Consider the following 16447-nt stretch of genomic DNA (forward strand, 5'->3'; position numbering starts at 1 on the left):
AAAAGTTTTAATAATATTTCCACCTCTGCCTTACTGCTCATCACAGAGAAGCCCAATTGAAACCAGAACTAAATCCAAGCTTTCCCAAACCTCCCAGTTCCAAAGCACTTATTTGACAGGCCAATTTCCTGCCTCTGTAATAATTTCTGCATTTAGGATGTGCACTTTTAAGTTTAAGTAATTACTCCTTTTGGTTTGTCTCGTCTTGAAGTAGTGGCTTCCAAGGAGAAAAAAAACTTAAGTGTGGTTGAATATCCTTGCAGCTAAAAACCACTAAAAAACTAGTGATGCCAGACTTCCATAATCCAAACAATACAAGCCCAAAGTGGAGCTCACTGTAAATTGCATGAATTTCTCTCAAGTAACACAAATTTAAACCTAGAAAACTTTAAAACAAAACAAAACAACAAAACCCACCCACAAACCAAACAAAAACTGTCACTATTCCTTTAGGATGATACTGTGATTTAAGAAAACTACTTCTGAAGTGTAACTCATACTTTTCCTTCTAAAGCTTAACTTTTTTTTCTAGCATAGACTAAGCAGTATTCCTATTAAAATTGGGCTTTTTCTCACAATAATAATAATAATAATAGAAGTAACACCATCCAAGTACCAAAGTTGTGCAAATTTAAAATCTTTAAATTTCATCTACATCTTCCAGAATCACAAATGGTTTGGGTTGAAAGAGACATTAAAGGCCATTCCATGGGGTCCACTACCCCAGGTTGTCCAACCTTGGACACTTCCAGGGATCCAGGGGCAGCCACAGCTTCTCTGAGCAACCTGGGCCAGGGTCTCACCACCCTCAGAGCCAAGAATTTCTTCCCAAAATTATAATACAAACTACACCAAGGAAAATGGGGTTTGGTGTTTGGGTTGGGTTCTTTTGCCTCCAGAGAGCTCCAGAGGGAGAAGAAGATTCCACCTGAGGGAAGAGACCTGAGTGTTTCCAAGGAAAGGTGATGATGTTAAAATTATTGCCAGGATCCAAACACTAAACACACAAGGAATTCTTCAAGCTTCAGCCAACAAGTGTGTTCTGTGGGAAGCTCATCCCAAGCTCAGTTCAGAGCAGAAGTGTTAATGAAGTTGTGAGCTCGGAAGGCTTTCGATTCTTCCAGAGTTTCCAACCCAACTGTGTCCTTGGTCTGGGCACAGGGTAATTCCAGTTCCTCAGCACATCCTGAGCATCACATTTACAGGCACCAGACACGACTGTGCTGCAATCTAAAGAACCACAACCTCCTCCCATGCCATGTGACCAAGGATCAAGGGAACTGCAAGGCAAGGAAAGTGAAACAATGACACACAAACTCTTTATTTAAAGGTTGAGCCACCACTGCGCTTCAAACTTCAGCATTAGGGTGAATAAAACCCCCTGTTTCATGCATGGCAGGTGGCTCCCACAGTCCTAGCTCTGGCAAACACACATGTGAAGGGGAGTATTTAACAGCCTGACTCTTTCCCAGGAAGCAGATTCTTAGGGAAGAGGGAAGAAGCTGGAAGTGCCCTCGTCCCCAGGACTGAGGGCTGTGTTAGGCTACTGTGGGAAGAGAGGCTTCAAAAGGGGTGTAAAGAAATGTCACCACCAGTAGAACATCAGCTAAAGCAGTTATAGAACAGCCTCCAAGGTAACAGGCCTTTCTGTCACTGCAGTGCTGAATTAGGCTGCCCAGAGAGATTTTGGATACCCCATCCCTGGAAGTGCCCAAGGCCAGGTTGGAGCAACTTGGGCTAGTGGAAGGTATCCCTGCCCATGGCAGGGCATTGGAATGAGATGATCTTTAAGGTCCCTTCCAACCCAAACCATTCCATGAGCCTGTGAATTTGAGGGAAGTACAAAACAAGCACAGTATCTCCCCAAAACAGGAGCCACATAACTCCTCACCCTCACCCGGTGGCTGCCATCGGGCCCAACTCTTTACTGAATCCATCTAAGAGTTTAAAACCAGAAAAAAAAGGAGCAATATTGTTTATGGTGCTCCAAACCCACTGCAAAAAACCAGGGAGTTGGTGCAGAAGGAGCAGAAAGAACCCAAAGCACCTGCTCCTCCTGCTCTGCAGCACCAGCCCCGCTGCCAAGCAGTGGCGACACACGAGGTGAGATCTGCCAGAGCATCTGGGCTGAGAGCAACAGGGTGTTGTTCCCTGGCAGTGCTGTGCCAGTGAGCACAGAACTGCTTCAAAATGTCACTCAGATCTCACACAGGCTCCTCAAAGCTTCTTGAGGAACTGGGAGGAACGCTACGATTCTCAGCGGCTCCCGATCGGGGCCAAACGGAAGGTGCCCTAAAGGACTTCCCTTCTTTTCCCCTTCCTCTGCCCCATGAAAGGGTAAGAGGAGGCTTCCCAACACCTCTACAGACAAAAGGGAGTGGACACAAGTGGGAAAATTGCCATGATTTGTGAGAGGAAAGCATGGTAGATCTCCAGAGTGCCACAGACTGGCCACCTTTAGCCAACAGTCCAATGTTTCAGAACGTCCCCAAGGATTCAATGATTTTGCCAGGGGAGGTGCAGATCAGATACTAGAGAAACTTATCCCTGCAAGAGCAGTCAGGCCTTGGAATAAGTTCCCAGGGAGGTGGTGGAGTCCCTGTCTGTGGAAGTGTTCAAGAGGCAGCTGGAGGTGGCCCTTGGGGACATGGGTTAGGGGCGATTCTGTCGGTGCTCGGTGAGGGTGGGACTGGATGATGCTGAATTCCAATGCTTGACAACCCTTCCAGTGAGGAAACTCTTCCTGATGTCCAACCTGAGCCTCTCCTGGCACAGCTTGAGGCCGTTTCCTTCTTGCCCTGGATCCCCACCTGGCTACAACCTCCTGTTCCAGAAGGATGGGACACCACAGTCCTTTTGTGTCCTCAGATGAGGAACAAGCCGGGATTTCATTCCTGAGGGCCAGAAGCACACCAGGCACAGTCATACTTGGAATTCCCATGCTTGTCCCTTCCCTGGTCACTGTACTGAGGACCCCAAGGGGCTGCAAAACAGAGACTCCCTGACTCTTCAAAACTGAGCTTTTCCATGGAGCACCTTCTACAGATGCTTCCAACAACTTCCTGAGGCATTTCTTGTTTTCAAAACCTGATGGGCTCTTGCAGAGAGTTCCTAACGTGGAATAAGGAAAGACAGGCCTCTGTCAGAGGTCCCATTAATCCAAAGGTGCAATACCTGTCTAATTACCTGGTCTTTGATGAAATTCAGACGATTCATTAGGAGCTGATCTTGAAAGGAGCCCAAATCACTTTGTTTAAGTAGCCTGCTCCACAGACTTGCTCACGAGACACCAATTCACTTTTCTCTAAATTGATCAAAAGGCTTATCCAGGAGGGAGATTAACCATCTTCCTAATGGTTTGCTGCAGCTTCTTGGAAAGAGGAAGCTCCTGCTAATCTGTTGTGCAGGATAATGTGGATTTTTGATGGCAAAAAGATACTGTTAATAAAGCCAGATCCTTGGGAAAAAGTGTGATACAAAGTAAAACACCGTGTTAAAATACTGTAACCAATAAAGATTGAGCAAGTGTGTCTGTGCAAAGTGCATTTGGACAGAAGGAATTCTGCCCTGTGAGAGTGGGGAGGGGCTGGGATAGAATTCCCAGAGAAGCTGTGGCTGCCCCTGGATCCCTGGAAGTGTCCAAGGCCAGGTTGGATGGGGCTTGGAGCAACCTGGGCTGGTGGAAGGTGTCCCTGCCCATGGCAGGGGGTGGAACTGGATGATCTTTAAGGTCCTTCCAACCCAAACCATTCCATGATTCTGTGATTCTCTGAAAGCAAGAATTCCGTTTTCTCCTCTACCAACCCCTTCCCAGAAGAAAAGGTAAAGTAGATTTTTTTTCCTTCCTATTATTCAGGTTGTAATTCAGAGTTCCAGGACACAAATTATTCCTCTTCATACACACGGGGTGTTTACAGGAATACCTGGAGCCAGAGTGAGCAAGTCCAAGGAAAAAGACGTCACTGTGGATCTGGAAGTGTTTTCAACCCAAATCCCTGCTCTAGACAAAGTTAGCTCCCAAATTCTATTTCAGGAAACTGCCTTCTATTGAGGCAGTGGAGTATTCAGCTGGCTCTGTTCTGGTGGCACTTTTTTTCTGAGTAGAGAGTGTCAGAATTTTTGCATTTGGATGGCAGCCTATGGAGTCTGGATTTCTCCCAAAGAAAAAAAAGAAATGAAGTTTTGCTTCTTGCCTTCCCCTGGAGCTCCACATGCCTCCAGACATAAAAGAAAACACCAAACAAACAAACAAACAAAAAAACCCCAACAAAACAACTACTTTTTGCCTTTCTCAGGATCCAAACTGTTGTTGCCTGGGGGCCTTTTGCTACCGGAATCTTTGTAGGGAAACAAAGCTGAACACGGAATTAAAACTGAAGGTGCAGGATCCTCACTTGAAAACTGACCCACTGATCTGGTGCTAAACAGCCTCTTTTTTCTGAGGAAAATCTCTTTTCTCCAGAAGAGAAGTCATGAAGGCCCCCAAAGTCCATAAAGCCAGAGGACAAGAACAACTTGATGGATATAGTTAGTCAAAAGGTGGAGGAAATGCTGAACTTTTTGAAGGAAACCTACAGGAAAACACACAAAACTTTCTTGTACTTTGGAAGAGAGAAGGAAGCAAAGGAATCTTCCTGCAGCTCCAGGTCAGTTAAAAAAAAAAAGTTATAGATAGATGTATATTTATATATTATGTATGAATAATAAAAGGTAGAACAAGAGGGGAAAAAAGGGGAAGAAAAAATCAGGGAGGGAAAAAAAAATCAATCTTGTTGTGAGACATCTCCAAAGGGAAAGGAAAAAGGATTTAAGGGACTTAAAAGTTGAGGGATCATGGAATTAGCAGCAGGTTGAGCTGGGCTGAGGAAGGGTCCCAAGCCCAGCTCCGTGATCCGGTGTGTCCGTGCAGCGTTCCAGCACTCACAGCACCCCTTCCAACCAGCTCTTCCCCAGTAACTCCTGGGAATGTGTGGCAGTCAGCATGTTCCAGGAATCCTTCCCAACAGGCAGCTTTCAGGCAGCCACCCAGTTGCACAGGCTGGGACAGTGACCCAGCACAGATGTGGCTGTTCCACGGGATCGGCTCCGCGGGCTGGGAATGTTCAGTTTACTAACGGGGAAAGGGGCCTTTCTGTGGGGGAATTTTTATTCTTAAATCTCCTCTGACTCCTCTGTTCCTTACACTTACAAAGAGTGTCTTCTGCCAGTCTGGAGAAAACCTCCTTCCAAACAGCAAAGCAGGAAAGGGTCAGTTGTGAACCCATGGTTGTGAAATCCCGGGGTGTAAGGAAAGGAAAACACATGGAAAGCCCCTGTCCAAGAACTGCACTGCCTGGTCAAGATTTTGGGCTGCTGAACCTGTTTCTTTGCAAGGTTTAAAAGAAGTCACTGCTCTAATCAGACCCAAAGGTCAGGGGCATCCAGGATCACCAAGGACAAAGCACCAACATGCCAAGATCTTCCCAAACTGCTCTAAATTAAAGCACACAAACCCACCTTTTATTGTCTCAGTTATTTATTTATCATCATTATCTTAATGCTGCAATCAAAAGTTGCCTTCAGCATCTCAGGTTGCCCAGAGAAGCTGTGGCTGCCCCTGGATCCCTGGAAGTGTCCAAGGCCAGGTTGGAGCAACCTGGGCTGGTGGAAGGTGTCCCTGCCCATGGCAAGGGGTGGGATGGGATGATTTTTGAGGTCCCTTCCCACCCAAACCCTTCTGGGACTCTGTGACCTCGACAGGCCAATTCTGAAAAACTGAGTTTCGGAGAAAACTCCAGAGATGTGAACATTTAAGCTTAAAAAGAAACACTGGCTTATTTATACCACCTTCTGAGACCAAGCACCAGAAATACACTTAAACTGCATTCCAGGGATGCATCATTTTACTCAGTGAAGTCTCTGGGAATTACTCAGCACCGTGAAATGATTGCTTGGTTTTACAGCTCAAAGTTTTAAAATGTTGAAACTTAAGAAATAAGAATAAATCAATTACCAGATTATTGTCTTTTTTAGTCTTTAAGGACCTAAGGCAGCCTACCTAAAGCTTCATCTTAACATAAACCTCTGGAACACTCCCTAAAGTGAAGCTGTAAATGGAATTTTGATGGACATCTTTTGCTTTTTGCAAACTTCAGGAAGTGAAATATTTCAAAGGGCAAACTCCAAACCAGCACAAGGCCTCTGGATTACTGGAAGGTATTTGGTAAACATATTTGGTGGTGGCTTTTTTAATTTATTATATATTTTATAAGCTGATATAAGACAGGTTAAGCCACTATTCCACACCTACAGGAAAATCCCACCAGTTTTGTACTCGATCCAACTCACAGAGAAGGATCTGATGGACTGAGAGACACTCATAGCAAGTCAAAATTCATATTAATATGGCAGAAGAATTGTAGATGCTTTTACTAAGATATAAAAACTTGCAGGATCAGTTCACTCCATTTAGGCACCTTCAGGACCTCGGATGGAGGAGCACGAGGCTGGATGACAGTCCTGCTACAGATAAGCTAAAAATACCCACTTTTTGGGCTTCTCTAATTGCTGTTTTGTGTGCAGGGATCTTCATGGATTGCCAGAAAGTTCTTTATTCCTCTGGAATGGTGGGACAGCCCTGAGGAACTGTGGACTTTAGTTTTGGAGGGTTTAGCAAACTTGAGGGTGGATTCTCTGTTCACACATGAAGTGGATTCATTCAGACAATGAAACAGAAGTCAAGAGTATGTGAAAAAGAAAACCAGTCACAAGATCCAGAATCAGCCAGTAAAAGAAAAACTTAACAGCTTTTGAAGGGATCAGTAATAACCAATTTGTGAGGAAAATGCAGGAACCAACAGATTCCCACAGGGAAGGAGGAAATCCAGAACAAACCTCCCTCCTCTGTCTGGAACAAAACTGTTGCCACCTGTTCCACCTTCACATGTCCAACAGCTGGTTCTATCTGAATGAACTAAAATCCAGCTCTCCAAAGATATCTGGGGACTTAACTCAGCAAAATGTCCCCAGGAGTTGGATGTGGGAGGTGTCCAGGACGTGCTGAACCTCAAACCAGGCTCCAGCAGATCCCTGGGTTGATGGAGAGATGTTGTTCCCACTGTTCTCAGGATAACTGGAAGGGCAGAACTTTACATTTGCCATCATAAACACAAATGATTGTTTCTTCCTCTCTAATCTAATCACTGGCCTTAACAGCTTATCAAGAAATACATGGTTTTGAGAATAATGAGAATAATTTTCATCACAATGACAATCTGAGAGCTGAAACATCCTCAGTTTTAGGACATTTTAAGCTTAACTGTGTTCCTTAGGACAGAAGGGTTTAACTAAACCCTCTCAGATGATGTCTTAGGTGATGTCAGACAGTTGACAAGAGCAGCCTTTAAGTTGTCTTATCCAAGCCTGGACAGCTGAGTGCACATTAACACATGGAAATCATCACAAACCTGGTGAGAAGAACTTACTCCCTTATGTATAACCAGGCAAAAACTCTGTCAGCAAGGCTGAGTGTATCTTATTTGCTTTGGCAAACTGGGAATACACCAGCTTGGCATCCCAGTTAGGTATGGGAACATCTGGACACCACTGCCTGGAACAGCTTCTGATAGAAACATTAAAAACCATCTCTCAGGGAATGAATGGAACAGGAAGCAGCAGCCTGACTAAAACAGAGAAATACAGATTTTAAGAAGTCAGGATGTCCAATTTCAGCAAGATTCAGGAGGAATATTTGCCCAGTTCTTGCCCTCCACCTGCCTGATAAAGGATTACAAACAGAATTCCTACCAAGAACTACCAGGTACTGAGGTTTGGCCATTAAGAGCCATCCTGTGGCTTCTCTCTGTACTTTAAAACCTAATCCCCAATGAACTTAACTTCTAGGGATGGAGGGAGAGGTTATTTCCACCTGGCTCCATGATTTATAAAGCAGGATGTCTCCCACAAACATTTGCTCCCCTGCTCATGGATTTTACAGAGTGTGCTCAGGAACTGAAGTGGGACAAGTTTAAGTTAAGCCACTATTAAGCTTGTCCAGTGATAGGTCTAAACTGATGAATTTTGGGTATTCTGTCTCCAAAAAGGGTGGTCAGGCCTTGGCAGGGGCTGCCCAGGGAGGTTTGGAGTGCCCAGCCCTGGAGGTGTCCCAGGAAGGCCTGGATGTGACACTCAGTGCTCTGGGCTGGGGGGTGAGGTGGGGATGGGGCACAGGTTGGATCCATAGGCTTGGAGGGCTTTTCCAACCTCAGTGATTCCATGAAATACAAATAAAGCTATTTGCAATGGAAGATCTGCTCCCTGGGACGAATGCAAGACTTCAGATGAGATTCTTAGAAAGCTGGGAAAGCTCCTGAACTGCTGCCTGTGCCACGGCCACGAAGAAGCTCCTGCAGACATAACCAAAGGCTTTCCCCAGGAACACAGGGACAGATTCACCTCAACACCCACCCTCGCTCCTCACTTCACTCCAAAACCTCCCAACCCAGCAAAGACAATCAATCCAGGCCCAGTTTTCCACCAAAAGCCCAGGGAACAGGACACAAAAGCTGAGCTGCCCAATGTGATGCCCCCCCAGCAAACCCCTGAGCCAGCAAACCATCCAGCACAATTCCAAGGCTCCAAACACCATCCCATGAGTGCCTTACCCAAGGGAACCTTTACTTTTGATTCACAGACTGAGCTCTGACCTCACAGGGGCTTCTTCCATTCCATCCTTTGATGACTTTAAAGGCTGTAGAAAGACTCTGGATTTGCAGTGTTTTGGTCGTGGGGCCTTGTCACTGCACTGACCAACCATTCTGGAAGTGTTCAGTAGTTTTAATAGTTAATGTTTGCAATGTTTCATCTGAATTATATTTCTTTATTGTTCAAAATCAAATTTTTCTCAAGTCTAAGTGAGTCTTTGCCCTCAGAAATAGGTAAGAGAAACAAATTTCAGCCTTGCAATAGGACTGCTGGAGCACCACTTTTCATCAGAAAGAAATGTCCTCAGTACTTTGTTGAAAATTAACTCCCCAAAGTTTTTAAAAGAGGGCCACATGAAACAGGAGACAAAATGAACACAAATTACTTTTCCAAAATATGAAAACTATATATAATGACAGAGGCTCCTAAAGATTTCCTGGGTTAGATGCTCTGCTCTGTTCCTGAGTAAGGAAAGCAGCATTCTCCACCAGGCTGTTAATTCCATGGCAAAAGCCTGGAACAGGAGTTTTGTCATTTGTTTCCTCTTACATGAGGAATGAGGCTGAAAACTGAAATCTTCAATATCACAGGTCCTGAGCCATTTTGGAGGAGGGGAACTAAAAAAAAAAAAAAAAAGCCCTTTTCTTTTAAATAGGCAACTTCTTTTTAAATATGGATGCACGAATCTAACTTTAGCTGTCCAGGTTTTCACATTCCTGATCTCAAATACAGAAAGTGGAGCACTAATTTAGTCTCTTGACTTCAAGGTTATCATTCATTGAGGTCAATGACTCCTTCTCTGAAAAGGAGAACTTCCACTTTCAATATGAGAAACGTCGCCCTTCACTGAGTAACTTCACCCCACTCCTTCCTGGCTGATTCCTCACAAACCCCAGGCAGAAACACAGCACCAACCACTCCTGCAAAGGGATTTATCTATGGAAAAACAGTGGTTAACCCTGCAAACATCCAAGTCCTCATTAGCTGGTTATATTTAAAACTTCCCTCCTAATGAGCAGCCCCGGCTCGTCCATTATTTTATCAGTATCTTGTGTTTATGTCAAACTTCTGCTGAATATCCACCAAAAACTGCCTGAAAAACAGAGTCCAACATGTGAACAAGTTACTGAGGGACAGATTCCAACTGGAACCAAAGGCACACACCAGAAACAAACCCAGTGCCAGCCCCTCCTGGGCTCCAGGAGGGAATGAGCACACGGGGCATCCAAACCCAGCTCCAGGTTTATGCCAACAACATCCCCTCCCAAAACACACTCCAGGGGTGCAATTACTCCATGGGAACCAGAAGAAGATGGAGGTAAGGGATAAAATAGGGATGGCCCAGAAAGTTTCTGGAATTCCCTGGTAAAAAAGTAGCTCTGCCTGAGCCAGTTCAAAGGCAGGGTTGGGGTTCCAAACACAGAGCAGCAACAGGGACACGGTTTATTCTGACAGGGTTTGTTTTTTTCCTGCTTTGTTTTGGGGTTTTTTTTACTACTGACACGTACAAAAACATTCTTTAAAACAGCTACAGGCTCACTGAAATCAGTGGTTAAAATATTAGCAATATGAGACGTCAGAGACGTGGCCCAATTTGAAATTTTCAGGTTTTTCTTACATAAAAGCAACACCTGAACACTTGCAGATCATAAACTCAACCCAATCCCAGAAATTCCCAGAAATTTTTACTCTGGATTTGTTATATTACTTTAGGAAGTAATACAGCTGGGGGAAGACACGTGCAAGGATTGATTATTTCATTGCTCTTGCACTGTTCTAATTGAAAACGTTGGATTGGCTTTTTTTCTTCTTTTCCAAACATGAATAGTTGAATTTTTTAAAGTTAAGAGCAATAAGAGCACCTCCAATGTTTTATCAAACAATGCACCATCACATTTGCTTGGCTCTCAACACCTCTGGTGCATTCTATATGAGAATAATTTGATATTATGCTACTCTGTTTTCTTACAAAGGTTAAGAAAAGAAGATTTTAGCTCTTCAAAAGCCTAAAAATCAGACAACTCAACATTTTTAGATACATATTCCCAGGTCAAAAAGTCAAACCCAGAAAGCTGTTACAAAACCAGAGGATCTTTATAAGGAATCTCCATAAAGAGGAGGGGGGAAAAAAGTAACAACCAAGCACAGAGTTACACTGGGATTAAAAGGAGCAGGATAAGATGCAGCAATAACTTTGGAACATGAACTTTTAGTCACAAGGTGAATCCTTCTCTGTGGGAACACAGCACAGTCCCAAATTTGATGCTACTTACACTCATTATAACCACCAGCATAACTGCAACCATAACTGTTAGGTTCCTTCCCTTCCCAAAATGTCCTGGAGGGACTTTCTCTGAAACACAACCTTGGCTTTTCCTGCAAGGAGCTGAGCCCCAGCTTTGCTTATTGCAGAGTGTTTCTGGGAAAGCCAGGATAGATCCTAAAAAGCCTACAAGGAAACATGGAATCCTAGAATCAGTAAGGCTGGAAAAGAGCTCTATGATCATTGAGTCCAAACCCTGCCAGCTCCACCACTGACCCCCGTGCCCAAGCAGCACATCCATGGTGGGCACTCCAAACCTCCCTGGGCAGCCCCTGCCAAGGCCTCACCACCCTTTCCAGCAGGAAATTTTTCCCAGAATCCAACCTGAGCCTCCCCTGGCACAGCTGGAGGCCGTTCCCTCTCCTCCTGTCCCTTGTTCCCTGGCAGCAGAGCCTAATTTCTCCTCTAGCTTCCCCCTCCTGTCAGGGGGTTGCAGAGCCAGAAGGTCCCCCCTGAGCCTCCTTTTCTCCAGGCTGAGCCCCCCCAGCTCCCTCAGCCCCTCCTGCTGCTCCAGCCCCTTCCCAGCTCCCTTCCCTTCCCTGCACACCCTCCAGCCCCTCCAGGTCTCTCTCCCAAGAACTGGACACAGCCCTGGAGGTCCCTCAGCAGTGCCAGCACAGGGGGACAATCCCTGCCCTGGGCTGTGCCCACACTATCCCTGATCCAAACCAGGTGCCTTTGGCCTCCTTTGTTTGTTTTCCTGGTTATTCAAACTGGAAAACAACATTCAATATCCCCATTTCTTCGCATTTTCAGGGTTTGGGGTTTTTTTTTAGCACATTTCTGTGTTTTCAATCTGAAATTAAAGTATTCCACGGTAGAAAAAGTGACAAAATCCTCTTCCTTCACAGGATTGTTTCCCCCAGTTACACTGTGGGTAATTTTAGGGGTTTAGAGTAGGTCAGCTTGCAGGGAAATAAAGTGATGCCCATTAGAAGCTTTCACCCTTTAGCCAAAGGTAGTTCAGACACCACCAGGCACCTCTGACCCCTCACCCTCAAGAAACCTTCTTGAAAATGCAAAAGAGCCATCACCAGTAACCACAAACCCTCTCAATTCCGGGCCTGAGCTCTCACCAGCTCCTTTGAACCTCAGCAGAGTCACCAGATGACTCTTGTTGCTGCCCTACAAAATAATCCCAGTTCAGGTTTTCATTCTAAGGCTGCAAATCTTGTTTATTCTCAGGAACTCAGCACACCAACAGTGGCTCTCCTAACAAAGAGAAAACTGAAAATGATCTTACTGGTCTAACTTCTAATGTGTCAGAAGCCTGAAGGATTTTGTCAGGGCACCACTGTTTTTCAATCTGTATTTCTCATGGGACTTGTGAACAAAGAATTTGGGCTGCAGAAGACAGAATTACGACTTAAAATTTCAAAATCTTGTCTATATTTCTGTTCTTTAAGCTCATCATCCTCCAAGCTCAACATCATCAGAAATCCTGACCCAAACTGAAAGTGCTTCAGTTGGAAGTTTTGAATCAGATTAATGGACTGCAATTTGAAACTTCATTCTCTCAAACATGAGGCACTATTTCATACCATTATCTCTCCTTTCAGTGGTAGGACGAGCACTTTGAAAGCTTTTCAGAACATTTTCTCAATATTTAAGTTACACTTGAACCTGTGACTACTAAACAAGAGCTCCCCACACTCGATGGGCCACCCGAAGATGCAATTTGGAGAACTTCAGGTATTTAAACCAAATTAATTATCCTTTTGGCTTAGTTTTTCTTTCTTCTCTCCTTCACCCAAGCTAATTTTAGAAGCCTTTAGACCCCAGTTTCACTCGAGTTATCACCACCCAACTCCCAGCCACTCAAGTGGGGGATGAAGGATGTTTAGTCCTCGCTGAGTGAAATCTCCACTTGCAGCATCTTGGGCTTAATCCAAGAGGCTCCCTGTAAATATACCCTGCAAAGCTGTTTATGCAGGAACAGCTGATGCAACTGAAAACTGTCAATCAGGAGATGAGCTGGATGCACACGTAAATCCACCGAGGGTTTCTTTCCCAGCCCCGAGGATTCCTGGGCTTTAAAGCTGAACAAGCAACCCCAAGGATCCCTCTCTTAGGTGTGTTTTTGGCCCCAAGAACTGCTTCCAAAAAAGTGGTATTTTGGTATAAAGAACTCCACCAACCCTCTTGGATAAACTCTTATTTTATTCTATTTCTATAGAAAATATGGATTATTTTTCCAGCAAAAGAGTATCACTAAAAATTATCTGTTGAATCTGCAAATATATCTGTCACTTAGAGGATTTTAAGCAGGCAAAAATGGAAGAACTTCCTAAAACATCAATTTTAAGAAGGGGTAACAACTTTTTCTTGCATGGGACATCCCCAAGAATCAGCACATCTTCAAAAGCAAACCCTAACACTTGGCAAACAGTTATTTCCATTCAGTGAAACCATTTTGTTCCTGGGAGAAGAAGAGTTTCCAAAGCTGCAGAAGGGCAAAAGAAAGATTTCCAAACTCAAAAAGGTTCAAAATTTCAAAGGTTCTTCAATATTCTGCTAAGTTTGGAATTTTAGGGGTAGGGAGGATGGAAAAGAAACAAAAAGCACATGAAAACATCAACTGTTTTCCCCTCTAAAAAGCCTTGAAAAATCAGCTTACCTGTATGCATCGTCTTCTTTCAAGTCTCATATCATCCTGCGGGGTTGAGGGGACAGGGGGAGTCCAGCAGCAAACAACACTGCAAAAGGAAGAGGAAAACAGGGATAAATCTCCATTCCAGGGAGCCACAGGAGCTCAGTCCAACCCCAGACCTCAGCAACAACCCTGGAGCTGAATCAAGAAGTTCAGAGAGAAAATGAAATTTTCTAACAGTAAAAGCAGAAATTACCAAGATTTAATTCCCACTGATATCTGTTGTTAAAAAAAACCATTATCTAACTGTCAAATTCCAAGGATTAACTTAAATTTCAACTGGTTGTTTAACAGTTATGAAAATAAAGGTCACCCATCTTTGCCAAGCCCTTAAATATGGAGATTTTTACAGAAACTCAGGACAATGTTTATAAAACATGACACAACTTGTGGGATTTTGGTGAATTAACAAGCTATAAATGCATATAAATCCATAAATGTAAAGGTCCATTTTTCCTCCTATCCTGAGGAAATTGAGTTAGGGTCATTTTACTGAAAAGTAGAATTATACTTTCTATAAGATAAAGAGATTTAAAGACACGAGTTTCTAGGAAGAAAACTCCAAGAGGAGTTAAAAAGAAGAGCAAAATTATGCCAAAAAAAAAAAAACCACCAAGCCCAAAACAAAACACCCAACAACTAAACCTGGTCTAAGTATGTCTCAAGTATTGGTTTTTCATTTGTTCTCCAATGGTTTTTTTATCACTCTGCAACCTATGGAAGCACCAAAACCGCTCAGAAATTCCTGAGGATTTCAGAGAACTCTGCAAATTACCAGCTGAAACTGGACAGTCAAGTTATTACTATTTAAACACCTCCTGAAATATGTAACTTCCAGAAGTGTGTCCGGCCTAAAATGCACTTAAGACGCTGCAATTTGAGCAGAAAACGTCGCCGTTCGCTCCATTTCCCCCCAACAAGGAGTGTTTAAGCCCTGCCCAAACCCCCCCTAAGCCCAGTTGGCCTTCCTGCCACCACACTGGGCTTGTCCTTGTGCCACACAATTGGGGAAAGGGGGGTCAGGAAGACAAGGAACAGCTCATTTTGGATCCATGGAGGAGCACGTGTTGCTGTGGTTTTGGGGGTATTTTATGAGCAGGTGAATTCTTGGTGTTCTCGGGGGAAAACCTGCCCATCCCACATCAGGAATTAGGTTTTTGCTGTTCCACAGAGCCCCAGAAAGTCACTGCCACAGCCACAGGAGCCAGGGACTTGGAAAAGCTGGGGAGCACAGCACAAGGCTGCACAAGATCCTACAAATCAGGCACTTTCGTGCCTAAATTGCCTCAATTTGGGTAAAAGGTTTGGTCTGGTGCTTCTGCTGAGGGTAAAAAACATCCCACAGACACACTGAGCTGGTCCCAGAAGGAAAAAGAAAGGAAGAGCAAATTCTTATTTAAACAAACAATAAAATGGTTTGGGTTGGAAGGGACTTTAAAGATCAGCCAGTGCCACCCCCTGCCATGGGCAGGGACACCTTCCACTAGCCCAGGTTGCTCCAAGCCCCATCCAACCCGGCCTTGGACACTTCCAGGGATCCAGGGGCAGCCACAGCTTCTCTGGGCAACCTGGGCCAGGGTTTCCCCACCCTCACAGCCAAGAATTAATTCCCAATATCCCATCTAACCCTACTCTCTTGTCAGTTTGAAGCCATTCCCCCTCGTCCTGTCCCTCCAGCCCTTGGAAATAAGTCTCTCTCCATCTTTCCTGGAGCTCCTTCAGGTCACAATCAGGTCACCCCAAAGCTTCTCCTCTCCAGGCTGAACAATCCCAGCTCTCCCAGCCTTTCCTCTCAGCAGAGCTGCTCCAGCCCTGGGATCCTCTTGGTGCCTCCTCTGGACTCCCTCCAGCAGTTCCATGTCCTGGAGCACCAGCTCTGTCCATCCCACAGGGGTGTCTCAAGGTTTCAGAGCCACACTCCCAGTTTTCAAAGCTCCCTCTGCCCAACAGACTTTGGTTTTCCCTTTGAACTGAAGCCCCACGGACACAGGGATCACAGGAAGCCTTTCCCAGCAGCACAACCACCTCCCATCCCACCAGTTTTGGGTTCTAACCCAGGTTAGTTCAAACTTAGTTTGAGCAAAGCAGATGACTTTCAGCCAAAATAAATTGTGGAGCTTCAAACACTGTCTCCTGGCCATTCCACAGTGGGAATGGTCAGCTCCCAGAGCAGCTGGAAAGGTAACTGCACAGCCCTGAGTTATTTTAGAATTTAAAAGACACTCTCAGAGCCACAAACGCTAAGGAAGAGCTGCTGCTGTGACAGAAAGTCCTTAACAGATTATTAACAGGGAATCAACACATCCATCCATCCCAGAGCTAACCAGGAAAACACATCCATCCCAAACCAAGGCACTTCTTCAGTCTCCTTCCAACTCTCCAACAATTTTCCCAACAATTATCTCCAACAGTTCTGGAGAGCTGGAGATCCCCTGTGGAACTCAGACCCTGTTTTCTAAGAAGGGACCCCCAACATAAAAGTGATTTTAAAACCCTTGCAGGGCCCAAACCCGGTGAGTTCCTGTGACTGTCACAGGATCTCACACACACACAACATAAAATGGTAACAATTTGGGGGGTTGTTTTTTTAAACAGACACCACCAAACTGCAGGGGCAGCACAAACTCAGTCACTGAGTGTCTTCTGCTGGGTCTCTGCACTGCCCAGAGTGCCCAAAAGGCCCTTTAGGGAGCCTGCAGAAAGGCTGCCTGGGTTAGATAATAAACTGATGTAAGAGGAGGCAGGAGAAAATCCTGCTCATCACATAGTTGGTCAGACCATGACTGGAAGGA

General features: G+C 44.8%; 1 protein-coding gene across 1 annotated transcript in view; it reads right to left on the bottom strand.

Moving 5' to 3' along the window:
* LOC103764340 (dual specificity tyrosine-phosphorylation-regulated kinase 1A) overlaps positions 1 to 13803 on the bottom strand; it is a 45040-nt gene extending 31237 nt beyond the window's left edge. The window contains exon 1 of the mRNA XM_029964945.1: positions 13623 to 13803. Within this exon, the coding sequence (XP_029820805.1) occupies positions 13623 to 13632 (10 nt within the window). The 5' untranslated portion in view covers positions 13633 to 13803. The remainder of the gene's footprint in view (positions 1 to 13622) is intronic.
* Between the last annotated feature and the right edge of the window lie 2644 nt (positions 13804 to 16447).

Source organism: Manacus vitellinus, unplaced genomic scaffold (genome assembly GCF_001715985.3).
Source record: "Manacus vitellinus isolate BGI_N305 unplaced genomic scaffold, ASM171598v3 scaffold_86_pilon, whole genome shotgun sequence".
In the NCBI taxonomy this organism is placed as follows: domain Eukaryota; kingdom Metazoa; phylum Chordata; class Aves; order Passeriformes; family Pipridae; genus Manacus; species Manacus vitellinus.